Raw genomic sequence first — 15137 nt, forward strand, 5'->3', positions numbered from 1 at the left:
AGAAGAAACCTCTGGAAAACAGCAAAATAAATGCAAGAACAGAATGAAGAAAACAGGGGGGACTGCAAAGACAAAAGTTGGTACTGCAAAAAGCCATGCAGACCTTATACTCATTTCATTAGATTTATATCTAAGTATTTCATTTTGGGAGAAATGAATGTAGATGGTATTGTGTTTTTAATTTCAAATTCCCTTTGTTCCTTGTTAGTATATAGGAAAGCACTTGACTTCTGTACATTCACCTTATTTTTTGCCACCTTGTTATAATCACTTAGCTCCAGGATTGTTTTTTGTCAGTTATTTTGGGTTTTCTAGATAGACAGAGACTGTTCTCTTTCTTTCTTCTGATTCCAAATGTCCTTTTTCCCTATTCTTATCTAATCGCAGTAGCTAAGTTTCTTAGTTCATTTGGAATGTTATAATAACAAAAATACCATAGACTGGATAGCTTATAAACAAGAGAAATTTGTTACAATTCTGAAGGTGGGGAAGTCCAAAATTAACACGCCAGCAAACTCAGTGACTCATGAGTGTCTATTTTATCATAGATAGCCATCTTCTCAATTTTTGTTTATCTGAGAAAGCTTTTATTCTTCACTTTTGAAGGATAATTCTGCAGGGTACAAAATTCTAGCTTGGTAAATATTTTTTCTTTCAACACTTTAAATATTTTTTCCTATCTCTTCATGTTTTTATGATTTTTGCTACAGTTTGGGTATAGGTTGACTGTCCCTCAAGGGTTTATTGTGATTGAAGGCTTAGTCTGTGGGGTGGCAATATTGGAAGTGCTGTGGAAACTAGTGGAAGGTCCTTGGGTTACTGAGGGCCTTAGAGGGGATTGTGAGACCCCAGTCAGTCTCTCTCTCTCTCTCTCTCTCTCTCTCTCTCTCTCTCTCTCTCTCTCCTCTCTCTCTCTCTCTCTCTCCTCTCTCTCTCTCATATCTTCTGTGGTGATATAATGCTTTTTAATTGTAGATGGACATTATACTTTTATTTATTTTGTATTTGTATGTGGTGCCGAGGCTCAAACCCAGTGCCTCACACATGCTAGATGAGCACTCTACACTGAACCACAATCCCAGCCCTAGGTGTCATTTTTTTTTTTTGGCATTTATCCTGCTTGGTTTTCTTTGAACTTCCTGGTTTGTTGTGTACTATTAATTTGGGGGAAATTCTTAGCCCTGTTATTTCAAATAGTTTTTCTCTTTTGATCTCTTTCTTCTTCTGGTATTCCCATTATGCATATATTATATCTTTTGTAGTTGTCCCACAATCCTTGGGTGCTCTGTTCTATTTTGGGGAGTCTTTTTTCTCTTTATTTTTCAGTATTGTAGATTTCTATTGGTATATCCTCAAGTTCAGAAATTCTTTCTTCATCTGTGTCCAGTCTACTAACAAGCCTAAAGCAGGCATTCCACATTTCTGTTACGATATTTTACAACCCCAACATTTATTTTTGGTTCTATCTTAGGATTTCCTTCGCTCTGCTTACATTGCCCCATCTGTTCTCGCGTGCTATTTTATCCATTAGAGCCCTTAACAGTACAAATCATAGTTGTTCTAAATTCCCCACTTGATAATTTCTACATCCCTGCCATGTCTGGTTCTTATGCTTGCTCTTCTCACTAAATCATGTTTTTTGCCACTTATTATGACATTTATTTTTTCTTGATAGCCAGACATTATGTAACCAGTAAAAGGAACTGCTGTACATAGGCTTTAATAGTTTGGTGGGAATTGTGTTTGTGTGTGTGTGGGAGGGGTTGTGTTCTGTGGTCCTATGACTAGGCCTCAGTCTTTTAGTGGCCTGTGCCACAGGACTATGAATATCTATCACAAGTACTTCCCCAGGTTTTTCTCCTTCCTTTAATGGAACACGACTGGGTATGACTATTTCCCTTTGCTGGAGTCAGTTAGGTTCTGATAATACCCCAGAAGGTAAGATTCTGGTTAAGTGGTTTCTCTTGAGCAGGTCTTAAGAAGAACAAATGTGTTGGCACATTTCAAAATGATTCTCTTTTCTCTTCCTCCTGCCAAAAGTTTGAAGGTATTTTTCTCCAATGTCCACTTTGAGAACCTGACTTAGCTACTAGAAGTAAAATTTACAAAACTGTAGACCCCTTATGACTGAGTCTCCCTGGAGTTTTTAACACTGGGACTTGTCCAGACTAAGCCTCCAGTGATTTGTCAATTATGCTTCAGGTTTTATTACTGCAGCACTGGCTCCCACAGTGGCTTTCACTCTTGAGTCTCTGCTCCAATAAGTTGTGACTCCCTCTTTCTAATTTTTGTGGCAGTGGTTTGCCCTTTTTTTCACTGATCTTATGGATTCAGGAATAGTTGTTGTTTGTTCAGTCCATTCAGCTTTTGTTAGGAAAAGTCTGTTTAGCTTGTTTTAAGAAAGAGTGTTAACTTCTAATCAACTTATATACAGAACTGAAAACCATAAATCCTCTGTTAAAAAAATCATATACCTCTTCCCCCCTCTTAAAGAAGTTTGGCAGAGGGTCAAGAGATCTGGGTAGCAGACTTGACTTTGTCACAAACTGCATCACCTTGGACAAATCATTCCCCATCACCTGGTCTGTTTCCTCATCTGTAAAATGAGGAGTCTGTACTAGATAAGTTTTCTTAAACTTTATTTATTTTTTTTTCATGTGGTGCTGAGGATTGAACCCCGTGGCTCACACATGCTAGGCAAGCATCTTACAACTGAAACACAACCCCAGCCCTAGATAAGTGTTTTTTAATGGTATTCTTTAGAGCCCTGAAAATTGTGTGGCACTGCGTCAAGGACTTCCACGGAGGTGGGGCTCCGGGTTTCCATCCAACCCTCCTTCAACCAAAAGAGCTCTAATTTTATTTATTTTTATTCAGTGCTGGAGATTGAACCTGGAGCCTGGTGAAAAGCAAGTGCTTAACCACTGAGCAATACCCGCAACCTTATCTTTTCTTACGTATTAGACTTTTGCACAATTTTATGTAAAACAAGGGTTCTGATTTCTCCTTTAAAAAAAAAGCTTAGGACTGGGGTTGTGGCTTAGTGGTAGAGCACTTACCTAGCACATGTGAGGCACTGGGTTCGATCCTCAGCACCACATAAAAATAAATAAATAAAATAAAGTCATTATTTTAAAAAAGCTTATGAAGCATGAAGGTCACTATCTGCTCCCAAATTCAATGACCCTGCAATATTATAATATAAAACCTTCTCAAACATTGAAATCCTTTGCTGAGAGTAGGCATAGAGGAGAGAAAAAATAAGAGGGCACTCCAGATGAATAACCTCATCTTCTAGTGGGGAAAAAGAGTGTCGAAATGATAGACTAGAACCTTGAACAACAAACTGCACACTTGTATTTTTTAGCCCATTTTCTGGTACAAATACTGTCTCTTTCTAGTTCTTTTCTATAGAAAAGATAAAGAAAAATTGAAAACTATTTTTTTTCCTTTATTTTTTAGAAAAAAGGAAATGGGTAGACTTTTGACTTGCCTGAATACAGGTAAATATCTGCTGGGTTATTTTCAGTCTTTCATCTTACCTCTATCCTCTATTGAATTCTCCAAGCACATTGAGCACACTGACTTCAACCAAGTATTTGAGTTAAACAACATCCTGCTCCTTATTAATGTTTATCACAGGAGTCTATTTTGGTTTCTCCATCTACAAGCAAAGAAAAGTTTGGCATCCCTAGCATTCATTTGCAAATGTGATTTTAGCTTTGTGTTTATTCCAATTTCTTTTAAAGACTTTCTCTCACTTCCTTCTTTCCTTCCTTCCTTTCTTGCTTTTCCTTAATAGCCACTTAATCCTAACCTTTGAATTAAACAGGTAAACAAAGGATCAAGACACTTAAAAATTCTTAGAACTCTGCTGACTTTTCATGCCCTTTGAATCAAACTCAAAGTGTTTACTCTTTTATGTTCAGACTGTCTATCTACCTAAGTCTGTGTCATCTCTTCTACTCACGATTCCTCCCTGATCACTTCATTCAAGCTAATCTCCTAGCAACATCACATTTCCTTTTACCAACTATGCTTTCTGAGGTGGTGTTCCTTTTGCTTAACAGGTTTTCTTACATCTCCTGCCCATGTGTCTCTTTTTTGTGTACAAAGACACAGCAAAATCCATACCTTAGAAATAATATTCCTAATATTGCAGTAGTTCAATTTTATACTTCAAATACATGTCCACAGAATGGTAAACATAGCAAAATGGTTTAGAAGCCAAAGTTTTTCAAAAGAGAAAAGTTTTTCTGGTTGCCTTGCTTATTTCTCAGAAGAGCATGGGTAAGTGAAAAGTGCTTTCTGGTGACAATCGGATGTTCGAATTCTATAATGTTTGTTGTGGGAGCTAAGTATATATTATGCCAGCCTATCAATACTCTTCCAATTCTCAATCTCCATTTTAGGTTTTGTTTTGTTTGGGGGGTTGTTGTTGTTTTGTTTCTGGGGATTAAAGATAAATTAGCACTCTAGACCAAGTTTAGGAGCATAATTTTGGGGACCTGAAGTTATAATTCATCTTTTTATTCTTAGACCAATTTCCATAGAAAATGAAAAAAAAATTATATTGTGGCCCAGAGCCTCCATATGCCAAGTACCATATCAGTATTTTTAATTTTTTCTCCTCATCTTTATTTCTCTACACATACATCATATATTTTTACCTCAAATGGTGAATGATTGCACTAATTAAAATTATAGATCTCTCCAAAGACATGTTTGTTCCCCCAAATTTTAGTTAACGGCTTCTTGGAGCTTGGTAATGCTTTTTGTCATTTTAATTACTTTTGATATGCACCCACACACACATATACAAAAAAGAGCTTTCTAAATCCAAACTCATGGGTGACTGTTTTTAAAGCAGGATTAACAGCTTTGCTAGAGAAAAAGGTAAAAGACCTCAGTGTTACATTTTCCTGTTTGATGCAGCACTCCTGAAACTTGGCCAGGCTTTTGATGGAGAATCTTCAACTTTGGATTCCAGAGCTAATGAAGCTCATTGGTTTCGAAAAATAGGTAAAAGAAAATTCTACGGCTATGGGAAACATTGTGGGATGGTAGAATTAGATGTGAATTCAAATTCTGGCTCTGTCATTTGTAGCATGGGTATAGGTATAACTTGCTTAATTTCAGTTTTATTATTTATAAAATGTAAACATATACTTCATGTGGTCATTAATGGTTTTGTATGAAACAGTGTATGTACCAGACACATCATAGGATACTCAATAATAGTTTTCTTCCTTTTCTATAGATATGGTTATAAGAATAAAAAGATGAATTATAATTTCAGGCCCCTGAAACTATGCTCTTAAATTTGGTCTAGAATGCCTCATTTTTTTAAGATAAATGTGATTAACCAAAAATAAGCTTTACGCAACAATATGGATGAATTTCCCAAAAATAATATTGAACCATGACTGGAGTTGTGGCTCAGTGGCAGAGCGCTTGCCTCGCATGTGTGAGGCTCTGAGTTCAATACTCAGCACCACATATAAATAAATAAAATATCCATTGACAACTAAAAACAATTTTTAAAAAATATTGGGCCAAAGGATCCAGACATCAAAGAGTGAATATGGCATGACAGTTTATTTATCAGCAAAAAGAAAAATACAGGCAAAATTCTATTTATTTATTTATTTATTTATTTATTTATTTATTTATTTATTTATTTATTTATTTATTCTGCAGTATTTGGATTAAACCCAGAGGTACTCTACCACAGAGTTATACCCTCATTCCCCCGATTTTTAAAATTTGAGACAGGGTTTTGTTATTTTGTCAAGACTAGAATCAAACAAGATTCTCCTGCCTCAGCCTCCCCAGTAACTGGAATTACAAGTGTATGCCACCACACCCAGCTCAAAACTAATTCATGATGTCAAAAGTCCAGATTGTGGTTACCTTTGAAGCGGGGTTGGACTTGAAAGGGAAAAGGAGTTTGTGAGTTTCTGGTAATGATTATAATCTTTTCTGATAGGGGTACTAGTTACATAGGTATGTTCACTTTGTAAAAATTCTTCATGCTGGATAATTGTGAGTTGTGTCATTTGCTCTATGAAAGTTTTATTTAAGACAAATTATTTAAAAATTGTGGTGACAGTTAATGCATAGTAGCTCTTGTCACAAAGTGGACTGGTTTTACATGAAACTGTTTCTGTCTTATGGGATTTACTGGGGCTCTAAGGAGAAAGAATAATTCAGCAACCTTGCTTCTAAGAAATTTATACAAATAACGGAAAATAACAAACATTTAAACTATATAAAGTTCATGACTTTGATCTTTTGAAAATTTGAAAAGGTATTTTCCTACTTCTTTTACTACATTTTAATTTTTATTTTCCAAGGTGAAGATCATGCTGAATGTTGTCTAATTGGGGTTTTCATTGCTCTTTGGAAGATGTGAATCTCCCTGGTAGTCTTCCTCTAACCATTAGTTCTAGTGTATTCTGTTCTTGCTGATTTTTTTAAACAAGATCTCACTGTGTTGCCTAGGTTCCTCTTGAACTTTTGGACTCAAGGGATCTTCCTGTCTTAGCCCTCCCTGTGCTGGGTCCACAGGTACATGTCACCACACCAGCTCTTTGCTGAATTTTAACTTCCTTTGACCAATTCCAGTTGGTGATCCTGATCCCTTGGTGACTCTTATTATTTTGAATGGATTATATAAACTAAGAATTATTTTCATATGTCCCCAGTTTTTAAAAAAATCCAATAGTACCTCCACTCATCATTGGCCTAGAATGAAAAAATAGAAGTGATAGGGGTCTCTAAATTTACCTCCAAATTTTTTTCTCAACAAACTTAAAGTTCATTTATTAATCCCTGTGGTATACTTGGTAGTATACTAATATTAAAGATGTAGATAGCAGAGAACATAATGATACAGACTAAACAGTGTATTTTTTATTCATATTATTTTATGTTAACATTCAGCTTGGAACTTGGCTGTGCAGTCTGACAAAGACCCAGTAACAATGAGAGAGTTCTTCATGCTTTCTTATAAGGTGAGTCGTTTCTCATAAGAATCTAAATATGAACAACAGGAAGAATCTGGTCACTGTGGCTATAGGAAAGAGCTAAGTGTAAGCCAGGTGTGGTGGTGCACGCCTGTAATCCCAGCGGCTTGGGAGGCTGAGGCAGGAGGATCATGAGTTCAAAGCCAGCCTCAGCAACTTAGTGAAGCCCTAATCAACTCAGTGAGACCCTGTCTCTAAATAAAATATAAAAACAGGCTGGGGATGTGGTTCAGTGGTTAAGTACCCCTGAGTCCAATCCCTGGTGTCAGAAAATAAAAAAGAGCTAAGTAGAATTGCCTTTTCATCTTGGAACCTTTAATACATGTCTAAGCAAAAATGGCCCAAGGAGAAGCTGTTCCCTATATGGTAGAATGTAAGAATGTGGGGCAGTTATCCCTATACCAAAATATGATAAACACCCATCATGGAACCTAAAGTTCTACCATTAAAATATTATTTTTCCTTTGAAGGGATTTCAGTTTCCCAGAATCCTGTATTAAAACAATATTATCTTTTTGGAGAGGAATACTCAAAACAGTTGTCATTTACCAACACAGGAAGGGTTATGGTAATTAGTCTATAGGAATGTAAAGTGAGTATCTGGATATGGCAGGGGCAGAAAAGGGAAATAAGTTTGGACTTCCTTTATAACTTTTCCTAGAGCAGGTTCTGTGTGTAAATATTTGTGAGTTTGTTAATAAGTTATAACTGTTTGAAAATAGTCCTGAGCCTCCAAGTTAAGAGTTTAAATGCCACAAATAGGATTAAGTATTGGATGTAGGGGCTAAAGAGAATCCCTCATGTACATGTAATCAGATAGATTGAAATTAATTAAATGTTTAGAATTTTAGAACTGAAAAGAACCAGAGAGATAATCTAGCACAGCTCCCCCCACTCCCTTTTTTAAAATGACAGTAACCTGAGATCTAAAGAGATTGATCATCTTGAAATTCTATTAACTCAGTGATGCCGATGGTTGTATCACTAAATGTTTGGGGAAATTAAGAAACAGTATTTTCAAGTTTAGTTATAATTGCCATTTAACTAGGTGAAATAAATCAGTTTTAGTTTTGACATTTGTGATAGCACTTGTAGGGCTGGCATGTAAGAATCCAGGTGGCTTAGAGTCTCATTATTGTGCAAAGCTGGGAGATTTTTTTTTCTAAAACTAGAGGGCAAGATTTAATGATGAGGTTATGCCTAATGCCTGTCAAGCTTTGACATTGTGTCTTTCAACCATGACAATATATGTACTAATTTCAGCTCTATTAAATACAAAGGGGAAATCTATTTGCCAGGAGAAAAAAATCACCTAGAAATTACAGTATAAACCACGAAGTAAATCACTAGATAGAAATACAGGGGCAAATGACAGTACTTGTCACTGGAAAAGATAAGAAAACTGAAGAAATGAAGCTTTTTATCTAGGAAGGTGCAAAAAACAATGGAAAGTAATATAAAATTAAAACTGTAAATCAGTGTAATAGTCTATATAATTTTTATGGTGACATGTGCTTTTTCAGCTGAATTTCTTCATTCAGAAAGGATGTTGCTGATTTTCATTCTGATTGTTTGTGTTCACCTGACAGGATTCTCACTATTCATTGATGTTTTGGTTATTTCTTATCAGCTGTCCCAGTTTTGTCCTTCTGATCAAGTAATTCTGATTGCACAGAAAACATGTTTACTTATGGCAGCTGCAGTTGATCTAGAGCAAGGGAGAAAAGCTGTGACAACTGTTGAACAGGTAATGTGCAACCTTCAAAAAAGACAAAAGTGAAGTGTGCTATTTGGTGTGATTGCCTTCCCTGATACACTTATTTTTTATTCTCTATAGAAAATCGTTTCCTCCATTCCAAGAGTACTTTGATTTCAAAGTTTTTAATAGCCGATTCCTTACTAAACAAAAGTCACATTTGGCTTAACCTCTTCTTTTTAAGAAGGTTGAATATCTCTTCTTTTGAAACACCCTTCCCATAGGTCACTCTTTCCTAGTCTCCTTTTAAATATTCCTTATTTACATTTTCTTTCTGTGATTACATATGGCCCATAGAAGTGTTTCTTCCACATTTATTCCTATTCACACATTTTCTTTCTTCTTTCTTTTTCTTTTCTCCCCTGCACCCCATCCCCAGGGTGTTCTATCACTGAACTACATCTCCAGACCTTTTTAATTTTTGAAACAGTGTCTCGCCCATGTTGGCCTCAAACGTGCCATCCTCATGCCTCAGCTTCCCAAGTCACTGGGATTACAGGCCTGCACCTTGTGCCCAGCTTCTTTCCACACATCTCTTTGGAAGAACTCAGCTCTTTCCACAGTTTGATAGCCATCTGAAATTATTCACTTAAAAAGTTTTTCGTCCCTCAATTGCATGTTTTCCTTGTCCTGCATCCTTTAATATCTCATAATTAACTCAATTTTAACAAGAAGACAGAAATTCTTACCTTTACCTGAATTCCACTCTTAGCTTTTTAAACATTACCTCTTTTAGGAACTGCTAGCATTGCTGTCTCCTGTACACCAGATAATTGGTTGGCCTTCATTTCTTTTCTTTCAAGCTGAGAAAATTGTCTCCAAGTCAGACCACCAATATTTTGTGTACAATTTTTGCGATTTAGATCCTCTCTCTGCTTGGTTTCTCTTACCTGGACAAACAAAACTTCCTAATTTCCCATACTTGCCAGCTTCTCTTCTCTCCAACTGGTATAAAATCCTTCTTGCTTTTTATGTTCTTACTCCCGTTAATCTCTTCTTCCATGTTATTCATTTGACTTGGAAGAAACTCTCACTGCATCTCTGCCAATGTACATCACTTCATTTCCTTTCTCTTGTTGAGTTCATCTCACACACAAAAAAAATGGAGCACCAAGCATTCTGCTAGGTGTCGGGCATACAGAGATAAAGAAGACAAGGCTGCGGGGCTGGGGAGATAGCTCAGTCGGTAGAGTGCTTGCCTTGCAAGCACTTTTTTAAAAAATTTAATTAGTCCTTTTAGTTATACATGACAGTAGAGTGTATTTTGACATATTATCCATACATGGAGTATAACATTCTATTTAGGATCCCATTCTTATAGTTGTACATGATGTGGAGTTTCACTGGTCATGTATTCATATATGAACATAGGGAAGTTATGTCTGATTCATTCTGTTGTCCTTCCTCTTCCTATCTTCCCTCCCTTCCCTTCATTACCCTTTGTCTAATCCAGTGAATTTCTACTCTACCCTACCCCTCTCTTACTGTGTGTTAGTATCGGCATATCAGAGAGAACATTCAGCCTTTGGTTTTTAGGGATTGGTTAATTTCACTTAGGATGATGGTCTTCAGTTCCATCCATTTACCAGCAAATGCCATAATTTCATTCTTCTTTATGACTGAGTAATATTCCATTGTGTGTGTGTGTGTGTGTGTATCACATTTTCTTTATGCATTAATCTGATGAAGGGCACCTAGGGCATACAACTATTCCATAGCTTAGCTATTATGAATTGAGCTGCTATAAATATTAATGTGGCTGCATCAGTAGAGTATGCTGATTTTAAGTCCTTTGGGTATATGCCAAAGACTGGAATAACTGGGTCAAATGGTGGTTCCATTCCTATTTTTTTAATTTCAATTTATTTTTATTGTAAACAAATGGGATACATGTTGTTTCTGTTTGTACATGGAGTAAAAGCATACCATTTGCGTAATCATACATTTACATAGGGTAATGATGTTTGATTCATTCTGTTATTTTTCCTTCCTCCCATCCTTCCCACCCCTCCTGTCCCTCTATACAGTCCCTCTTTCCTCCATTCTTGCCCCCCTACCACCCCCCATTATGTGTCATCATCCGCTTATCAGTGAGATCATTCGTCCTTTGTTTTTTTTGAGATTGGCTTATCTCACTTAGCATGATATTCTCCAATTTCATCCATTTGCCTGCAAATGCCATAATTTTATTATTCTTTATGGCTGAGTAATATTCCATTGTGTGTGTGTGTATGTATATATATATATATATATATATATATATATATATATATATATATATATCACAGTTACATTATCCATTCATCAATTGAAGGACATCTAGGTTGGTTCCACAATCTGGCTATTGTGAATTGAGCAGCAATGAACATTGATGTGCCTGCATCTCTGTAGTATGCTGATTTTAAGTCCTTTGGGTATAGGCCAAGGAGTGGGATAGCTGGGTCAAATGGTGAGTCCATTCCAAGTTTTCTAAGGAATCTCCATACTGCTTTCCAGAGTGGCTGCACTAATTTGCAGCCCCCCCAGCAATGTATAGTGTACCTTTTTCCCCACATCCTCGCCAACACCTATTGTTGCTTGTATTCTTGATAAACATCATTCTAATTGGGGTGAGATGGAATCTTAGGGTAGTTTTGATTTTCATTACTCTTATTACTAAAGATGGTGAACATTTTTTCATATGTTTGTTGATTGCTTGTAGATCTTCTTCTGTGAAGTGTCTGTTCATATCCTTAGCCCATTGTTGATTGGGTTATTTGTATTCTTGGTGTAGAGTTTTTTGAGTTCTTTATATATTCTGGAAATTAGTGCTCTATCTGAAGTATGAGTGGCAAAGATTTTCTCCCACTCTGTGGGCTCTCTCTTCACATTCCTTTGCTGAGAGAAAGCTATTTAGTTTGAATCTATCCCAGTTATTGATTCTTGCTTTTATTTCTTGTGCTATGGGAGTCCTGTTAAGGAAGTCTGATCCTAAGCCAAGAAGGTGAAGATTTGGACCTACTTTTTCTTCTATAAGATGCAGGGTCTCTGGTCTGATTTCACGGTCCTTGATCCATTGTGAGTTGATTTTTGTGCAGGGTGAGAGATAGGGGTTTAATTTCATTCTGTTGCATATGGATTTCCAATTCTCCCTGCACCATTTGTTGACGAGGCTATCTTTTCTCCATTGCATATTTTTGGCACCTTTGTCTAGTATGAGAAATTGTATTTATTTGGGTTTGTGTCCATGTCCTCTATTCTGTACCATTGATCTACCTTTCTATTTTGGTGCCAATACCATGCCATTTTTGTTACTATTGCTTTGTAGTATAGTTGAAGTTCTGGTATTGCGATACCCCCTGTTTCATTCTTCCTGGTAAGGATTGCTTTAGCTATTCTGGGTTTCTTATTCTTCCAGATGAATTTCATAATTGCTTGCTCTATTTCTGTGAGGTACATCATTGGGATTTTAATTGGAATTGCATTGAATCTGTATAGCACTTTAGGTAGTATGGCCATTTTGACAATATTAATTCTGCCTATCCAAGAACATGGCAGATCTTTCCATTTTCTAAGGTCTTCCTCAATTTCTTTCTTCAATGTTTTGTAGTTTTCATTGAAGAGATCTTTTACCTCTTTGGTTAGATTGATTCCCAAGTATTTTTTTTGAGGCTATAGCAAATGGAGTTGTTTTCCTCATTTCCCCTTCAGATGTTTCATCACTTGCATATAAAAATGCTTTAGATTTATGCATGTTGATTTTATAGCCAGCTATTGTGCTGAATTCATTGATGAGGTCTAGAAGTTTTCTGGAGGAGTTTTTTAGATCCTCTAAATATAGAATCATGTCATCAGCAAAAGGTGACAGCTTAAGTTCCTCTTTTCCTATTTGTATCCCTTTAATTTCTTTAGTCTGTCTAATTGCTCTGGCTAGAGTTTCGAGGACAATGTTGAATAGAAGTGGTGAAAGAGGACATCCCTGTCTTGTTCCCATTTCTAAAGGGAATGGTTTCAGTTTTTCTCCATTAAGAATGATGTTGGCCATGGGCTCAGCATAAATAGTCTTTACAATGTTCAGGTATGTTCCTACTATCCCTGTTTTTTCTAGTGTTTTGAGAATGAAGCGGAGTTGTATTTTGTCAAATGCTTTTTCTGCATCAATTGAAATAACCATATGGTTCTTATCCTTAAGTCTACTGACATGATGGATTACGTTTATTGATTTATGGATGTTAAACCATCCTTGCATTCCAGGGATGAACCCCACTTGATCGTGGTGCACGATTTTCTTAATATGTTTTTGGTAACAGTTTGCCAATATTTTGTTAAGGATCTTTGCATCTATATTCATCAAGGATAATGGTCTAAAAATTTTCTTTCCTTGATGCGTCTTTTCCTGTTTGGGTATGAGGGTGATATTAGCTTCACAGAATGAGTTTGGTAGGGTACCCTCCTTTTCTATTTCCTGGAATACTTTGAGAAGTATTGGAATGAGTTCTTCTTTGGAGGTCTTGTAGAACTCGGCTGAGAATCATCTGGTCCTGGGCTTTTCTTGGATGGTAGGTTTTTAATGGCTTCTTTTATTTCATTGCTTGATATTGATCTGTTTAAATTGTGTATGTCCTCCTGGTTCAGTTTGGGTGGAGCATATGTCTCTAGAAATTTGTCAATGTCTTCGGTAGTTTCTATTTTGTTGGAATACAGATTTTCAAAGTAGCTTCTCATTATGTTCTGTATCTCAGTGGTGTCTGTTGTGATATTTCCTTTTTCATCACGAATTTTAGTAATTTGAGTTTTCTCTCTCCTTCTCTTTGTTAGTGTGGCTAAGGGTTTGTCTATTTTGTTTACTTTTTCAAAGAATGAACTTTTTGTTTTGTCAATTTTTTGAATTGTTTCTTTTGTTTCAATTTCATTGATTTTAGCTCTGATTTTAATTTTTTCCTGTCTTCTACTACTTTTGCTGTTTTTCTGTTCTTCTTTTTCTAGGGCTTTGAGTTGTAATGTTAGGTCATTTAGTTGTTGACTTTTCATTCTTTTCTGGAATGCACTCCATGCAATGAATTTTCCTCTTAGTACCGCTTTCATAGTGTCCCAGAGATTTTGATATGTTATATCATAGTTCTCATTGACCTCTAAGAATTTTTTTATCTCCTCCCTGATGTTTTCTGTTATCCATGTTTCATTCAATAGCATATTATTTAGTCTCCAGGTGTTGGAATAATTTCTGTTTTTTATTTTGTCATTTATTTCTACTCTCAGTCCATTATGATCTGATAGAACACAAGGCAGTATCTCTATGTTTTTGCATTTCCTAAGGGCTGCTTTGTGGCATAACATATGGTCTATTTTTGAGAAGGTTCCATGTGCTGCTGAGAAGAAAGTGAGTTTGCTCATTGATAGGTGGATTATTCTGTATATATCTATTAAGTTTAGGTAATTGATTGTGTTATTGAGTTCTATGGTTTCTTTGGTTGGTTTTTGTTTGGAAGATCTATCTAGTGGTGACAGTGGTGCATTAAACTCACCGAGAATTATTGTGTTGTGGTCTATTTGATTCCTAAAATTGAGAAGGATTTGTTTGATGTACAGGGATGCACCATTGTTTGGGGCATAAATATTTATTATCCTTATGTCTTCCTGATTTATGGTTCCCTTAAGCAGTATGAAATGTCCTTCTTTATCCCTTCTGACTAACTTTGACTTGAAGTCCACTTTATCTGATATAAGGATGGAAACCCCTGTGTTTTTACTGAGTCCATGTGCGTGGTAGGTTTTTTCCCATCCTTTCACCTTTAGTCTGTGGATGTCTTTTTCTATGACATGAGTCTCTTGCAGGCAGCATATTGTTGTGTCTTTCTTTTTAATCCATTCTGCCAGTCTATGTCTTTAGATTGCTGAGTTTAGGCCATTAAAGTTCAGGGTTATTATTGAGATATGATTTGTATTCCCAGTCATTTGGGCTTATTTTTGGTTTTTAATTTGGCTTGGTTTCTCCTTTGAGTGTTTTTTCTCTAAGGTAGTTCCTCCCTTTGCTGACTTCCATTGTTGTTCTTCATTTCCTCCTCATGGAATATTTTGTTGAGAACATTCTGTAGCTCAGGCTTTCTATTTGCAAATTCTTTTAACTTTTGTTTATCATGGAAGGATTTTATTTCATCTTCAAATCTGAAGGGTAGTTTTGCTGGGTATAGGATTCTTGGTTGGCAACCATGTTCTTTCAGAGCTTGAAATATGTTGTTCCAGGCCCTTCTAGCTTTTAGACTCTGGGTTGAGAAGTCAGCTGCTATACATATTGGTCTCCCCCTATATGTAATCTGCTGCTTTTCTCTTGCGGCCTTCAAAATCCTATCTTTATTTTGAATGTTAGGCATTTT

General features: G+C 36.2%; 1 protein-coding gene across 1 annotated transcript in view; it reads left to right on the forward strand.

Moving 5' to 3' along the window:
• The window catches only part of TEX11 (testis expressed 11), a 316643-nt gene that overhangs the window by 235520 nt on the left and 65986 nt on the right, over nt 1–15137 (forward strand). The window contains exons 21-24 of the mRNA XM_079124942.1: nt 3463–3503; nt 4936–5022; nt 6946–7016; nt 8659–8775. Coding sequence (XP_078981068.1) covers nt 3463–3503; nt 4936–5022; nt 6946–7016; nt 8659–8775 — 316 coding nt within the window. The remainder of the gene's footprint in view (nt 1–3462; nt 3504–4935; nt 5023–6945; nt 7017–8658; nt 8776–15137) is intronic.

This window comes from Sciurus vulgaris (genome assembly GCF_902686455.1).
Source record: "Sciurus vulgaris genome assembly, chromosome: X".
NCBI lineage: Eukaryota > Metazoa > Chordata > Mammalia > Rodentia > Sciuridae > Sciurus > Sciurus vulgaris.